Raw genomic sequence first — 15,527 nt, forward strand, 5'->3', positions numbered from 1 at the left:
GGGTATGATAGAAACTGTCCATTGACAGTAAAGATAAGGGTTCCATTGTCAACAGACATGACACCTGCTTACAGCAGTCTGGGTATGATAGAAACTGTCCATTGACAGTAAAGATAAGGGTTCCATTGTCAACAGACATGACACCTGCTCACAGCAGTCTGGGTATGATAGAAACTGTCCATTGACAGTAAAGATAAGGGTTCCATTGTCAACAGACATGACACCTGCTTACAGCAGTCTGGGTATGATAGAAACTGTCCATTGACAGTAAAGATAAGGGTTCCATTGTCAACAGACATGGCACCTGCTTACAGCAGTATGGGTATGATAGAAACTGTCCATTGACAGTAATGATAAGGGTTCCATTGTCAACAGACATGACACCTGCTTACAGCAGTCTGGGTATGATAGAAACTGTCCATTGACAGTAATGATAAGGGTTCCATTGTCAGCACCCATGACACCTGCTTACAGCAGTCTGGGTATGATAGAAACTGTCCATTGACAGTAAAGATAAGGGTTCCATTGTCAACAGACATGACACCTGCTTACAGCAGTCTGGGTATGATAGAAACTGTCCATAGACAGTTAAGATAAGGGTTCCATTGTCAACAGACATGACACGTGCTTACAGCAGTCTGGGTATGATAGAAACTGTCCATTGACAGTAATGATAAGGGTTCCATTGTCAGCACCCATGACACCTGCTTACAGCAGTCTTTGTATGATAAAAACTGTCCATTGACAGTAAAGATAAGGGTTCCATTGTCTACAGACATGACACCTGCTTACAGCAGTATGGGTATGATAGAAACTGTCCATTGACAGTAATGATAAGGGTTCCATTGTCAGCACCCATGACACCTGCTTACAGCAGTCTGGGTATGAAAGAAACTGTCCATTGACAGAAATGATAAAGGGTTTCATTGTCAGCACTCATGACACCTGCTTACAGCAGTCTGGGTATGATAGAAACTGTCCATTGACAGTAATGATAAGGGTTTCATTGTCAGCACCCATGACACCTGCTTACAGCAGTCTGGGTATGATAGAAACTGTCCATTGACAGTAAAGATAAGGGTTTCATTGTCAGCACCCATGACACCTGCTTACAGCAGTATTTGTATGATAGAAACTGTCCATTGACAGTAAAGATAAGGGTTCCATTGTCAACAGACATGACATCTGCTTACAGCAGTCTGGGTATGATAGAAACTGTCCATTGACAGTAATGATAAGGGTTTCATTGTCAGCACCCATGACACCTGCTTACAGCAGTATTTGTATGATAGAAACTGTCCATTGACAGTAATGATAAGGGTTTCATTGTCAGCACCCATGACACCTGCTTACAGCAGTATTTGTATGATAGAAACTGTCCATTGACAGTAAAGATAAGGGTTCCATTGTCAACAGACATGACATCTGCTTACAGCAGTCTGGGTATGATAGAAACTGTCCATTGACAGTAATGATAAGGGTTTCATTGTCAGCACCCATGACACCTGCTTACAGCAGTATTTGTATGATAGAAACTGTCCATTGACAGTAAAGATATGGGTTCCATTGTCAACAGACATGACATCTGCTTACAGCAGTCTGGGTAATATAGAAACTGGTTATTGACAGTAAGGAAAGGGCAACCCTGTCACCAATCATGGCACCCGCTTACAGTAGTAACGGTGCGAGTGAAACTGTTCATTGCATGTTCGGTGATCTATTCACAGCAGGCATTTTAACATATCAAATGATTCCAACGGAAATGTGAATAAATGGAAAAGTACATTTATAAAAAGTAAAAGATGATTGAAATGTAATTTAAAAGAGAAATAAAAAAAGACCACCATTTAAACACTGTTTGAAATTCCCTTACATAAAAACGTGATAATTTTATTTTTCTATTCTCATTCATTTCCTTTCTGTTGAAATGAATCATGTACATCAAAAGTGTTTTCTTACATAACAAAGAGCTATGAACTTATCGAAATGCCCTTCTGTAAACTTACTATTTCAACAATGTCACAGTTCCCTTAAATCTGCACTCTCACAGATTGAAGGTTTTGACAACTGTTTTATTTTTTGAGCCAATATTTGCGAAAATGCATGGAAACCAGTTATATAAGACAGCTGACAAAAATTGGATTGCAGATTTTTATAGTTAAGTTCAAAAATTGATGTTTTATGCAGTTTAAGCCATAAAACATTAATTTACGAACAGAAATATGAGTTTCCGCGATCTGATCTTTTCTCAGCAATCTTTTATCATTGGTATGCAGATATTTACGCAAAAGATTGCTCTTTTCAAGACAAAAAAATAAAAAAAAAGTTTTAAAATCGGAAAATCTGTGAGAGTGCAGCTTTATTAGCAAGGCCTGACTGAACGACCTATCCCAAAAGATATACCGCAAATTGGAAATCGGATTCAGATTTCCCTTGTCGATATTGATTATCAAGGCCAATTTTGCAAATGTAAGATATCTTTAGACTTGACATTATTATATATAAATTTATAATATATAATAATAATAAATATATTTACATAATTGTATAATCTTAGACTAATATTTGTCATCTCATTTAGAAGCGTTTTTTTAGAATTTGATATAATACATCAATTACTTATGTGAAAAACTAAGTCAAACCCGATGCGGGAATCAGTTAGTAGCGCCACTGGTTATCAAACATTTTAGGATACTTCCGAACATTTTATTCCTAAAAGAGCCGCCTTTCTTTATTAAAAGCAACCAACTGTAATGTTTGCGTCATCCGTTTCAACAACACAATCGCTATATAATTCAGCACTCGGCTGGTTCCAATGGAATGTGTAGTTTACTTACACGTGTGTGTGTGAGTAAACTTATTTATAACCGCACTCGGGGATTGCCCATTCGGCGAGTGCTCCGATAAGATTGCTAATTATTTTAGGTTTACGGAGCATGGTGCACAGACAGAATGTAACCCAGGCTAGAGTTACCCTGGTTCTTTTACGTGTATAGCACTGTCACACTGGAGCCCCATTTGACGAACCTCCCGGAAGACGATTATTTGTATTTGTTTAGTAGAGCGGTGGGGAATCGAATCTGCGATTCCTGGATTGACAGTTAAGTGTGTTACTAGACAACGGATCCGCCACAGTTGTTTACTTACATACGGAATATCGAACTATTTATACCCGGCGCGTACTTAATAATTAGACAAGGGCGTGTGTCCGTCGAGTGGCCACGCTATCCAGTGGGGGAGTCATTTACAAGACATCATTTTGAAAGTGGCTCGATTTAAAAAATAAATAAATAATATTATTGACAATAAATGTGTTGTTACTATGATCAAAGACATTGTTCATTATTCCATCCACAATGCAAATTAAACATTTGTAATGCAATATAAAATTTGTCAAAATACTAGTACCTATAAATGGCTAAAGTGTGGAAACAAGCCATTCCTGGACCCGTAGATAGAATATTAGTTGAACACCGAATACTGCACAATAAACTAATATACAAAGCATCTCCTAATCCAGATTTTTCACGATGACATTACAATTGTTAACAAATGACTGTAATCACGGGGTCAAAGGTGCGATCCCTCGCCTCATCGCTAGATACACGCTAAAGTACTAACCAGATTAACATCATGACTTGTGTACAATGTCCAGCAACCTTACACGACTGATGCACTCGCTGAAGCCGTCGCCCATTGATAGTGTGGTGGTGTCGTTAAATAATTATCGCACACATACACACACACATGTACGCATGCACACATACACACACACATGCACGCATGCACACATACACACACACATGCACGCATGCACACATACACACACACACATGCACACATACACACACACATGCACGCATGCACACATACACACACACATGCACGCATGCACACATACACACACACACACACACACACACACACATGCACGCATGCACACATACACACACACATGCACGCATGCACACATACACACACACACACATGCATGCACGCATGCACACATACACACACACGCACGCATGCACACATACACACACACACGCACGCATGCACACATGCACACACACACACACACACACACACACACGCATGCACGCATGCACGCACACACGCACACACGCACACACGCACACACACACACACACACACACACACGCATGCACGCATGCACGCATACACATACACATGCACGCATGCACACATACACACACACACAAATGCACGCATGCACACATACACACACACATGCACGCATGCACACATACACATACACATGCACGCATGCACACACACATGCACGCATGCACACATACACACACACACATGCACACATGCACACATACACACACACATGCACGCATGCACACATACACACACACATGCACGCATGCACACATGTAGATTAAACTTGCGAATACATATTAAACAAGTTATTGATCGGAAACCATTTGGTATTCCGACCGACCGACAGACAGACAGACCGACCGACATGTGCAAAACAATATACCCCACTTTTTTCAAAAGGGGGCATAATAATCAGGATGTATACAAAACATTACATTTTGGGCAGCGTTCAATTTGTCAGCCCCCAGAGAGCTGGATAAAGATTCGTATCTTACCTTACGGTCGAGTTAAGGAGGTCGTCTGTTTGTTTGAAAAATAAGTATAGTACGATTGTATATTGTTTAGGTTTATATTAAGAAAGAGTTTTGACTCACAGTACTATCTTAACTTTTAAAAATGATTCTTCCTGGTTTGGGGTTCTATAACCAAATTATTACACAAATCATTTCGAACTATTCAGAAAGTAAAGCAGCTTTCAGGAAAGGTCATGATGAAGTATGTTTCAGTATCTGAAGTACGTGTTTCACTTTATGTTATATATGAATACGATTTATTTCATTGAACATTTTCCCGCTTGTGCATCAAGATTTTCTTTGATAAATTCACGTGTACTTTATCAAAAAAACATATTTTGTGAAAATATTTTACGGAGGCAAGGGAAGAGTACTAAAATTCCGTTGAAATCATTGGTCATATGTATTTCTACTCATTTACGAAAACCCAATATCTGAGTAAATGGTAAACCAGATGTAACTCAGATATCAAAACATTGAAAATCAGTATAAGTAAGTCAGTAAGTAAGTAAGTAAGTAAGTAAGTAAGTAAGTTGTTTATTATAGTGACATGTGCATAACACAAATGATATTCACAATACATACTTAAATGATGATAACACCCGGTTCATCGGGACTATAAGTCACCTTAATGTTAACATTTCTCAAGCATTGGTACATATATTAACATATATAGTTATGTTAGTCGAGGTGCTGTTTCTCTTTAGCAAATAGTGTGTACTATTAAAAATTAAATTAATCATAATAATTTCCAGAATACCGAACAGTTAATGTGTTTATCTAACTTCCTACAGTTAAATGAGGATACTTGGTCGTTTATGCAATGTTGAAACATATAAATGTTTAATACAAAGTTTAAAGACACGTATTAATGCTATGCATATAGTGTACTTCTCCTTAGAGCATTAGCTTTCACGGTGTACTTCGCTAACTGTCTTATTTTGTTATTCATTAAAAACGCTTATTTTTCAACGTCAGTAAGATTAGTGAAACGATCTACAGAAAGCACAGAACCAAAGCATGAAATTCTTGTATAAGTGTACAATGAGCACTTTAATACAAAATGCTAATTTTAAACCCCTTGGGCATCGCATAGCCTACAAAGTCTTGCATCCGCAGGTTCACCTGGATACCACCCAGTTTCTATTCTTAAAGGTAATATACCAAGTGAGTATATGTATGCATGACTGACCACTGTTATAAAATACATGGAGACTGGTTAGTTTTATTATATTCCGTTGTATTTGGAGGCATTTAGAGGAAAACCTTTTCATTTTGTGATTTAATTCATAGAATGCCTAAGAAAGGTTAAAAAAAGCAACGAAGCCATCTTTTTTAAACCCGACCCTTACAATATGCAGCATTGTGATAGTATTAAATAAAAAGATTACTATTGAATGACAATAACTATAAAATGCACTTATGTATAGCAGGAACATGGGTAAAGGTTAATGAGCTTTAACAGCACGAAGATACAGTAATATTGGAATATTGTACAAGGCGTCCTACTGTTTCGCTCGCAGCTGAACAACAAAAACAGAAAATTGGATTAATAAAATGACACATAAAACGCACGAAAATAATTTGCCGCAACACCTAATTGTGTTTAATTTTGCATGTTTTCCTGCTAAAAAAGTTTTATATAAAATCAATCACTAATGAAATGCGCATCCTACCGTGTTTTAAATACATTAATTTTGAAGGACACATAAAATATCTTTTTAATGGACAATTGACATAATCAATGAAGAGGCCGTGTAACATAACAATTCGTCGGAAAAGACAAACAACGCCGTAATAACAAAATATATTTACATTTTAGCTAGAAATTAAGTCTGTTTTCTTTGCAGAAGACATTAAAGCTACACTCTCACAGATATACCGTTTTACAACTTTTTTATTTCTTTATCTTAGATTGAGCAATTTTTGCGTAAATATCTGCAAACCAGTATACAAAACCGCTGACAAAAGATCAGATCGAAAATATTCATATTTCCGTTTTATGGCTTAAAGCGTTACTAAATGTTTAAAAAAAATGCATAAAAATCAATGTTTGAACTTAAATAAAGTAATCTGCGATCTACTTTTGTCAGCAGTCTTATATGACTGCGTTCCATGCATTTTCGCATAAAATGGCTCGTTCCTAGATAACAAGATAAAACAAGATCAAGAAATGCACAAAACACGGCACACAGTGGGACTCATTTCTTGCCAAATATGTATGTGCATGTACATTTGAAACAACTGCAGTATTAATATTTGTTTGTTTGCAAATTGCCCTATCAAAGTATTTTTAAGCGAGATGATATTAAATATCCGAAGCTTCCGGTGTATATGCAATCTCTGTTTAGTATGATTACAATTTATCATTTTTACCTGAAAAGTGATGTGTAATATGTAATGAAAAGCATTTATTTCATACAATAGGAGCATTTTCCCGCAGTTATTTTACAAACAATTATGTAACGGACAACATATATCTCAAGAACCTCCATGTGAGATTTCCATTAAGACTTCGTTAAAACACTTTGTAAAATTAAAACAAAAAAACGAGTTTACTTTGAACCGCGTTTACCTTTTCGCGATATCCAATCGTGCCATCAATGACCATGTAGTATAACTTCATTGATATAATAATAACTTAACTTAAACGTTGGAAACCTTGTTAAAATGTCGGCTCAATGACGTTGTTTTGGTTTAATTTCATATATTAGATAACTTTGACATGTAAGTTGTGTATATATGTAGCGTGTTGTTTATAGCGTTTTGTGCTGTTGTTCTATGTTTCTGGTTTGTGATCGCTTGTTTTAGTGTTCTATTTCCTTTTGTTGACCCTGTGCCATAAAACGGGGTTTATGTTTCAACTCCCCAGTACTGTACTTGTTTCTTTAATTTTTCATAAAAATATTCATGCAGTAAATGGAATATATCAATACATACTTCAGTATGAATGCATTTCCAAGTACCGTATTATATCATGTATCGTATTATATCATGTATAGGACGCTAGCATAGATAGGACGCAGGCAAAAAAATCGATGAGAAAACGGGTAAAACCCCTTAATATATAAGATAGGACGCAGCGGAAAAATGTCAAAATCGGAGCCGAAAAATTGAGGTTGGTTAAGTATTTATAACATATATTGAAGTAAAAAAAAAAAAAAAAAATTGTATAAAAGGCATATTTTGGTAAGTGTCTAGTGTATTTCGATAATAATCGTCGTATTTCGGTAATTAAACGTACACAACAATGATTGATATATGTCTTGTCATTTTGAGAACATTCACGCATAATATAAGACTTATACAAATGCTGTAATAGACTAGTTCTGACTGACAGTCAACCGTTGCAACCGTTGCATCTCCGGACATGCCCTCTGAATGACAGTCAACCGTTGCAACCGTTGCAAAACTGTGTATTGTCAAAACTAATGATTGTTTTGATAAGGCTTGTCGCTGCGCGGATTAAAGCATGTCAGCATAATTATTGCGTGTCGGTAATTAGCCTTGCCAGCAGAAGGCACCTCGGGTAAAGTGCGAACAACAATACGGTATTACCATCGCAATAGTTCGTTCTATTGATGTTTTTCTGATGACAGACTGCGGGTGTTTTTCACACCTTCGCACATTTGAAAAGATTTGATAGTGACAATAATGCTACTTTGCGTTATGCACATTCCTTTATTATTTTTTTAAAACAGTAACATACAACAAAATGTTTTGTAAAATATCGAAACATTAAAATCATGAACAACGATTAATTGATAAATACCTCCTTTCCCGATTTTCCGTTGCCGTTATAACTCAATCAAGTGCTGACTCACATCGAGTTTTTGTGAGTAGCGTCCCTTTTGTAAAAAAGTAAACACTCGTGTTTGTTTTCAATTTATTTTTCAATAAATCATTTTAAAGTAAACTTTCAATATATTTCTGTGTGTGTTAACTTGCATGATTTAACCTATGTCAGTTGTTCACTTCGGTGACGCAGTACAGATACTTACTATTACCGCGTTCTTCCCCGGTCCGATATTTTCGACCTGAAATGGACTTGGAAAAAAACAGATGAAATTCTAATAGCATAGAAAGGACGCAGGCAATTTTTAAGACGATAATTGGGGGTAAAAAAGTGCGTCCTATGCATGATATAATACGGTACACTTCCAAAACTGTTGTTTACTAAGACAGTTTTGTAACTCAATAGGTTTACTTTATGCGCTACGTATTGAAAAGTCGGAAGATTGACGCCAGAAACAAAACAGACGTTTAAAGCCAACCTTGAAACGTTCGTTCATTACGCCGTAAATAATGGGATTGCATCCGCTATTTGCATAACCTATCAACAGCGTGAACGTGTGAAACTCTCTTGGAATGTCCCCGCTTGCGAATATAGACAATAGCATAGACACACAGTAAGGCAACCAACATATGACAAAAACAACTACAACAACAGTTAATGATAACGCTAGCCGTAGTTCCTCCCTTCTACGTAACGGCTGTCTTTGGCGCATCGACACGGCTCTTAGACTAATAGCTACAGGACTGGAGAATCCTGTTTTGATAAACACCTTTGAGTTGGGTTCAGACAAGGGACGAGGATTTCGGCGCGACTGTTCAGCTATTGATTTCCTGTAAGGATGTAAAAATAAATTATTGGTCGCAAACGGAACTGTATTTCGATTGTCATGACTGTAAACGTCAGAAATGTTACTTTTTTCAAGTGCTATATTGTTCTTGTGCCCTGGTAGGTTTGTTCGAAACATTGACGCCGCTAGAGTTTTGTCTGATACTGTACTAACTTTCTTTGTTGTATTTGATTCCTTAGTCATCTTTCGGTTTGTGTCGTTAATATTGTTGTCCATTTTTTCCATTGCATGGTTATTTTTGGCAGTTTCGCTTTCGTCCATTGCATCTTCAATTTCAATGATTGATATGTCTTTTTCGATGCTTTCGTACATTCTACCTTTTGAGTTCATATTTTGGATACCAGAAAGATTGAATGATGAACTCATGAAACCAGCTGCTTTCCTGTCTTCGTACATACTACTGACATCGTTTCTGATTGTGGTATTTCGAGTTCTTCGAAAATATGAATCCTTCGACGAGCTTAAATTTCGAAAATTGGTCTTCACTCTTAGTCGACTATTTCGAACTGTACGAATTATGCATACATTACAAACGGTCATTACACTAAACGGTATTCCAAAGCAGCAACCAATCATAAAGAAGGCGTATGACATGTGGTTTACCCAATCAGCGAAGCAGAACGAGTGAGTGGGCGTGTACACATACTCTGACCAGCCAATCAGTGGAAATGTTGACAAAAATGTAGACAGTGTGAATACACCTGAAACGAAAATAAATTATATAAATCAACTACAAATTTTCATATGAACATTCTTGGCCGCAACATATTAAATTGTTTAGTTTGTTTAATGCAAAATGATAAAGACAGTTACAAAAGGGAGTGGAAAATTGACAAGTTATAGATAAGTATCGAAACTTAATGAAGGCGAGTAAGCCGTTTTAACGCGGTACTAAGCAGTTTATTTTTTTAAAAATAAAATTCTCATATTATAAATATTTTCAACCAAGCTTGCATGCCATGTATATTAATAACGAATAATATAGTATGAGTCGATTTTCGATGACCGTCAGTCTGCATCATACTGGTAAGATTAAATAGTGTATTTGTATAAACAAACGCCATTGCTGACCGCTACATTTTATTGATATAAATGATCGACTTTATCACGATTCCATGCATTCAAGCATAGTTTTCTATGCGATTGAATAATGTACTTTTAAAGGAAGCAATTACAAATATTTTAAATACTTTATCATACAAATAAACCAAGTTTAACGTTTCAAATGATAGTGTATTTAAAAAATCTACCTTAACTATCCTTTTAAACCGGAAAATACGCTCTTTAAATTACCCCTAACGAAAAGTAACATTAGGAAACACAACAAAATCTAATGTTGCAAACCTAAGCAGAATATCTTGGTGGGTGTATCTGCAGATCAGAATTTGGATTCAATATATCCTTAGTTAAACAATGTATGTACTTATCAAGGGTGTTTTTTAATGAGTTATGATATGATGAACCACAATGAGATGTATCTTACCTATTATCATGAGCACAGCGTTTCGAACTGTATAAATGTTCTTGAACTTCGATGGGTGGCAGACCATGACGTATCTATTTAAAGAAATGTTGCATAACGACATGACGCTTGTTACTAAGGTCAGCATGTTGATAAACCCTGCCAGTACGCATGCGTTGTATCCCAGGTTCCATTCTCCCATCACTATGGTATACACAGTCAAGGGCATGTTTACTGTCGCAACCAGTAAATCTGAAATGAAAACAATTTCAGAGTTATAATAAAAGTTTATAACTATTGCTACATATACTTAAGGTCGGACGGTTCGTAGGTTGAACATCCATTGAACTCGCCGGTAATACATAAGTAGCGCAGGAGAATGAGGATGAACTTACAGTATTGTTTCTGTTGTGTTTGATTTTAACGCCGTTCACGTTTATGGATGCAAAAATTAATCAGGATAGGCTCGAGATATTTTATTTCTTAGACACACATGCTGAAAGTGCTAGAATAACTTATAAATAAACTGCTAGGAGATATGTAATTGATACAGTACCGGTATAATATAAATCGATGCAATGTAAATAGACTAGTAATTGTCACTAGGCTTATACAACAGTTTTATACGTGGCAAAATTTGTTCTCCATTTGGCTTTAAGAACAGTTAAATGTTACATCACTGATATGTTTCTTGTGTTTCTTTTTATCCGTTGTTAATTAATACGTGGCTCAGGGCCATGAAATTGTATGGAGGTTAATGACTTTGTCCATGTGTGAGAGTTTTTATTTGATTTTGTCTACACATTAACTCAGATATCGAAATCGAAACGGTAACAAGTAAAATAGCCATACCCGTTCTATAACTACTGTGCGGATAAATTAAAACGCTATCTTCTTACACCGCACGCCATAATTATTGAATGATGTGTTTAGCAATATGGTACACAACAGGTACGACCCCCGCAACCCTAAAGAGCTTGTGTATAAAATAGGGTTATTTTGATCCGGGAGGTTGTATTCGACTCGATGTGATTTTTGCAGATTCGGATTTCACGAGGTGCAAGGCATTCCGGATCAAAACGGAGTACTAATAACCCTTTTATTATATACATTACTAGATTACTTAAAAGCCACATGCTCTCATAATAAATGTCATTTTAACGACGCAATATTTTGTTTTATGACGTCAATTTAACATCGCGCAACGATACTTGTTATGACGTGACGTCACAAGAGTGGAATGCGGACTACCGTAGTTTGCGATATGTATTGCGTGTGGATTTATAATGGGTATATAATAATTATTCGGATTGTCGGTTCAGTTACTAGTACTTGACTCACTCCTGTCCCCAATATTCACGATGAAGTACTTTTTGTTTAGCAAAAAACAAGTTTAAGCAAGTAATTTGACTAAACGATACGATGATTCAACATAATTTGCTTGATGATATTACGAGAAATTGGGGCATGGAGGTTTAGTTGGAATAATAAGATGGCATTCATTTTAACTGCTGTTAAATATTGAGTAAATGAGGACACATATTACGATTTATGCAAGAAAATTTCAAACAGCGTTTTTTTCCGAGCCTGGATTGTTTAGGATCGTATGTATACTCTTACCAACTTTATAGTGCCACCATCTGTAGCTTTTTTGAAAAACGGAAAAACAAATCATGCAAATAAGCTGATGTCAAATTCTACCAGTCAATAAATGCCAAAATGCAAAAGTGTGTTAGAAGGAGTAAAAGTCTTATATAAATCGAGTTTTTTTGTGTTTTAAAGGATCAATCTTTAGCAAGCATATTACGTGAATAGAGCTTAGAAAATCTAACGAAATAGTTTTGACATGGCTCTCTTGTTAAAGAATCAATCTCTAGCAATGATAAGATGAGTATTCCATTCATACACGTGCAGGTGTTATGAGAGCTTTTGCATTCTTGAAAAAGCGAAAGTGCAACAAGATAAGGATTTTATTTAGGTGCAAAACAGCTTGGCAATTTCTTAACAGCAATGGGTTGTGGCTTTATGGTGAATTCTTCTATTTAAAGATAAATATCAATATAAATGTACCCAGGGAATGAGTTTAAGAATCGTTACGGATTATTTTACTTTGTTTCAATATAACTTATCACATATTTGAAGAGGCCACAAAGTTTCATACATATTGGCATACAAACATATTCATAAATCTAAATTACCTTTCCATTTGAATGTCAACGGAAAATCCACACATCTCTGATAAAGTTTTTGTTTGTTAAACTTTAACTGCTTATTTTTTTTTCTAAATTCATATTTTATGGATGGCATATGTTTAATATTATATTATAAAACTATGTTTCTGCAACAGGGACATTTTTCCAACGGGAGGTCAAACAGTTCTGTATTGATATATATATTGACCGAAGGATTTCATGAATGATTTTTATTCGGAAATTAATGGTGTTCCTCATTTGGATATTCAACAAAGAAGTTCATGAGTCCTTATTTAATTGACGAACATCTAGAGAAAGATAATGCATCTTGTTTAGCGCAACAAAGTTTTATGTAAATATTGATTATAGTTGTTGTCAAGATATTCCGGGATGAAAGGAAACAGTTTGTCTTAAGGATAAGCTTACTTTGACTAGTGCTTGAGGTATTGGAAAGTAAAGATGATATATACTCAAACCCGTACTCAATTTATTCGTGATATCAGGCAACACTTAGTACATGTTATAAATTGAAACTATTCATTTAATAAATTTTCTGACAAAATGCAAACTCAAAACAAAGTTCATGAAGCACAATTACATATAGATTAACACATGCACGTCTTTGAAATGAATATTTGCTATATAAAGAGCGATAAAATGCACTACTTTACAAAAACTGTCTCTTTACTGTTCATTATATTATATATTTTAAGTATATATATTTGTCATTTTTAAAATCCGTAGCTCACATCAATTTCATTTACTGAACCCTTTTAAAACTTTAGGGGTGTGTTTTTCGCCTTGTAAACATCTTAAGGGGTGTTTTGTCAACTTAGTTAAAATGATAAGGGGGGGGGGGGTCACCTATACAAAAATGAGCAGGAAGTGAGTGAGGTTGGGGGGGGGGGTACTCAATGCATACTTTTATTCCTTATTTGAGCTACAAATATTCGGTAATCAGTTGTTGTTTGAATAAAGCAAAAGTAACACGGTATCACATTTAAAATGTTTTGGCTAATGGAGATATCAGAAAACGTCTATTTAGATTTTATCTGTTGTCTGACTCTTATTGTCTTATTAAGCATCAATTAAATACATAGTATTTCTTCTAATCAGTAAGAAGTTCCTTACTTGTTTTGTCAAGCATTCATAAAAACTACAAACGTTCAATACATAAAACATGCTGATAATTTAAAAACATTTTTTTACAAATAATACGAAAATTACAAGTGGCCACGAGGCATCAAAATTGAGTATTTGTCTTAATGGAGCTATCAGCGAACGGCTCGCTCATTGGCCATCCGATTCTATAAAACACAATGGAACATTAATGCAATAAGTGCACGGTTTTTAGCAGAAGAGAGCTTCTAAATCAGCATTGTCCAACAATCTTGTGTCTATAGAATTACAATAAGTGCCATACATGTTGATTTTATAAAGGCAAATCATATGTTGTTTGCTTAAACATTTAATAAAGTCCCATTCTTTTCGACAGAGCAATAAATAAACTGTTATTCTGAAATTTATTTTAAAATAAAAATCCTTACTGATAGATTAAAATAAATTTCGGTAAATGTTTGTACAAAAACATGATAAATATTAGAAGAAAATAAAAACGTGTTTATCTTTCAAGATGAAATGGACCTACAGTTTCAATCCAATCAAATGAAATCAGTATAGGACAGTCGGAAAGTTATATGTTTGGTTTGGAACGATTTATAACTCCATGACAATAAAATATACATTTATTATCAATGCAATGCTTTTGTATCTAGAAAAGATTATTGCATGATCAGATTTTGATTCAAATCACAATATTAGCGCAAGTACCACATTTACTTCCTTGAAAATAATCATAACGTAATTTGTCTGCGTTATAAAGTATCAACATCAACCTGTATTTTAAATTTTAACATCTTCATGAAGTTCTTACCTGCAGTGGACAGACCAAGAATAAACATGCTAGTCAATGTCCTTAGCACCCGGGATCGGAGGACCACAATCCAGAGGGACAGGTTCCCAATCAAGCTCACACTGATTAATACACTTAGAACAATTCCTTTTATTACTCTATTTGCCGAAGGAATGTCTTCTGCCGGCGGCAAAGCTGCTATCGTCCGGGTGGTGGTATTTCCTGAATAACTCATAGTTTTCAATCTCACTCGAACTTGTGATTTTTGTTTGTAGACTTGAAATGTTGTACAACTGCGCCAGACGTGCTTTACTGTTTTACGTAATTTATCGTTCTGAGAATTCAAATGACTTAACATTAGTCCTGAATCACATATGTGAAGTCTGTTTCATATTTCACGAAGGATTGCATCACTGTATGACATCACTATGACAGTAGCTTTCCCTTATCTCACTTATGCACATTTCAGTTCAACAGATATCATTTTACAGTTACACTTATAGCATTGTAAAGAAGTTTTGATCGTAGCTTGCATCTCAGTTTATCGATATGTCATAGTTCCGATTTAACAAGTCTATCGTTTATGCATTACTGTTTACTTTACTCAAGGATATAACGAATAAAAACAGCGAAATAAAAAGTATTTGTTTGACTTTGATGGTTTGTTCACTTAGA

General features: G+C 35.5%; 1 protein-coding gene across 1 annotated transcript; it reads right to left on the reverse strand.

Moving 5' to 3' along the window:
• Positions 1–5,250: 5,250 nt before the first annotated feature.
• LOC128203087 (octopamine receptor-like) lies at positions 5,251–15,222 on the reverse strand. The gene is made up of 3 exons (XM_052904356.1): positions 14,874–15,222; positions 10,770–11,000; positions 5,251–9,987 (listed from the first exon to the last, which is right to left on the reverse strand). The coding sequence occupies exons 1-3, from the start codon at positions 15,208–15,210 to the stop codon at positions 8,852–8,854; spliced, it is 1,704 nt and encodes a 567-aa protein (XP_052760316.1). The 5' UTR covers positions 15,211–15,222; the 3' UTR covers positions 5,251–8,851.
• Positions 15,223–15,527: the final 305 nt, after the last annotated feature.

Source organism: Mya arenaria, chromosome 9, assembly GCF_026914265.1.
Source record: "Mya arenaria isolate MELC-2E11 chromosome 9, ASM2691426v1".
In the NCBI taxonomy this organism is placed as follows: Eukaryota; Metazoa; Mollusca; class Bivalvia; order Myida; family Myidae; genus Mya; species Mya arenaria.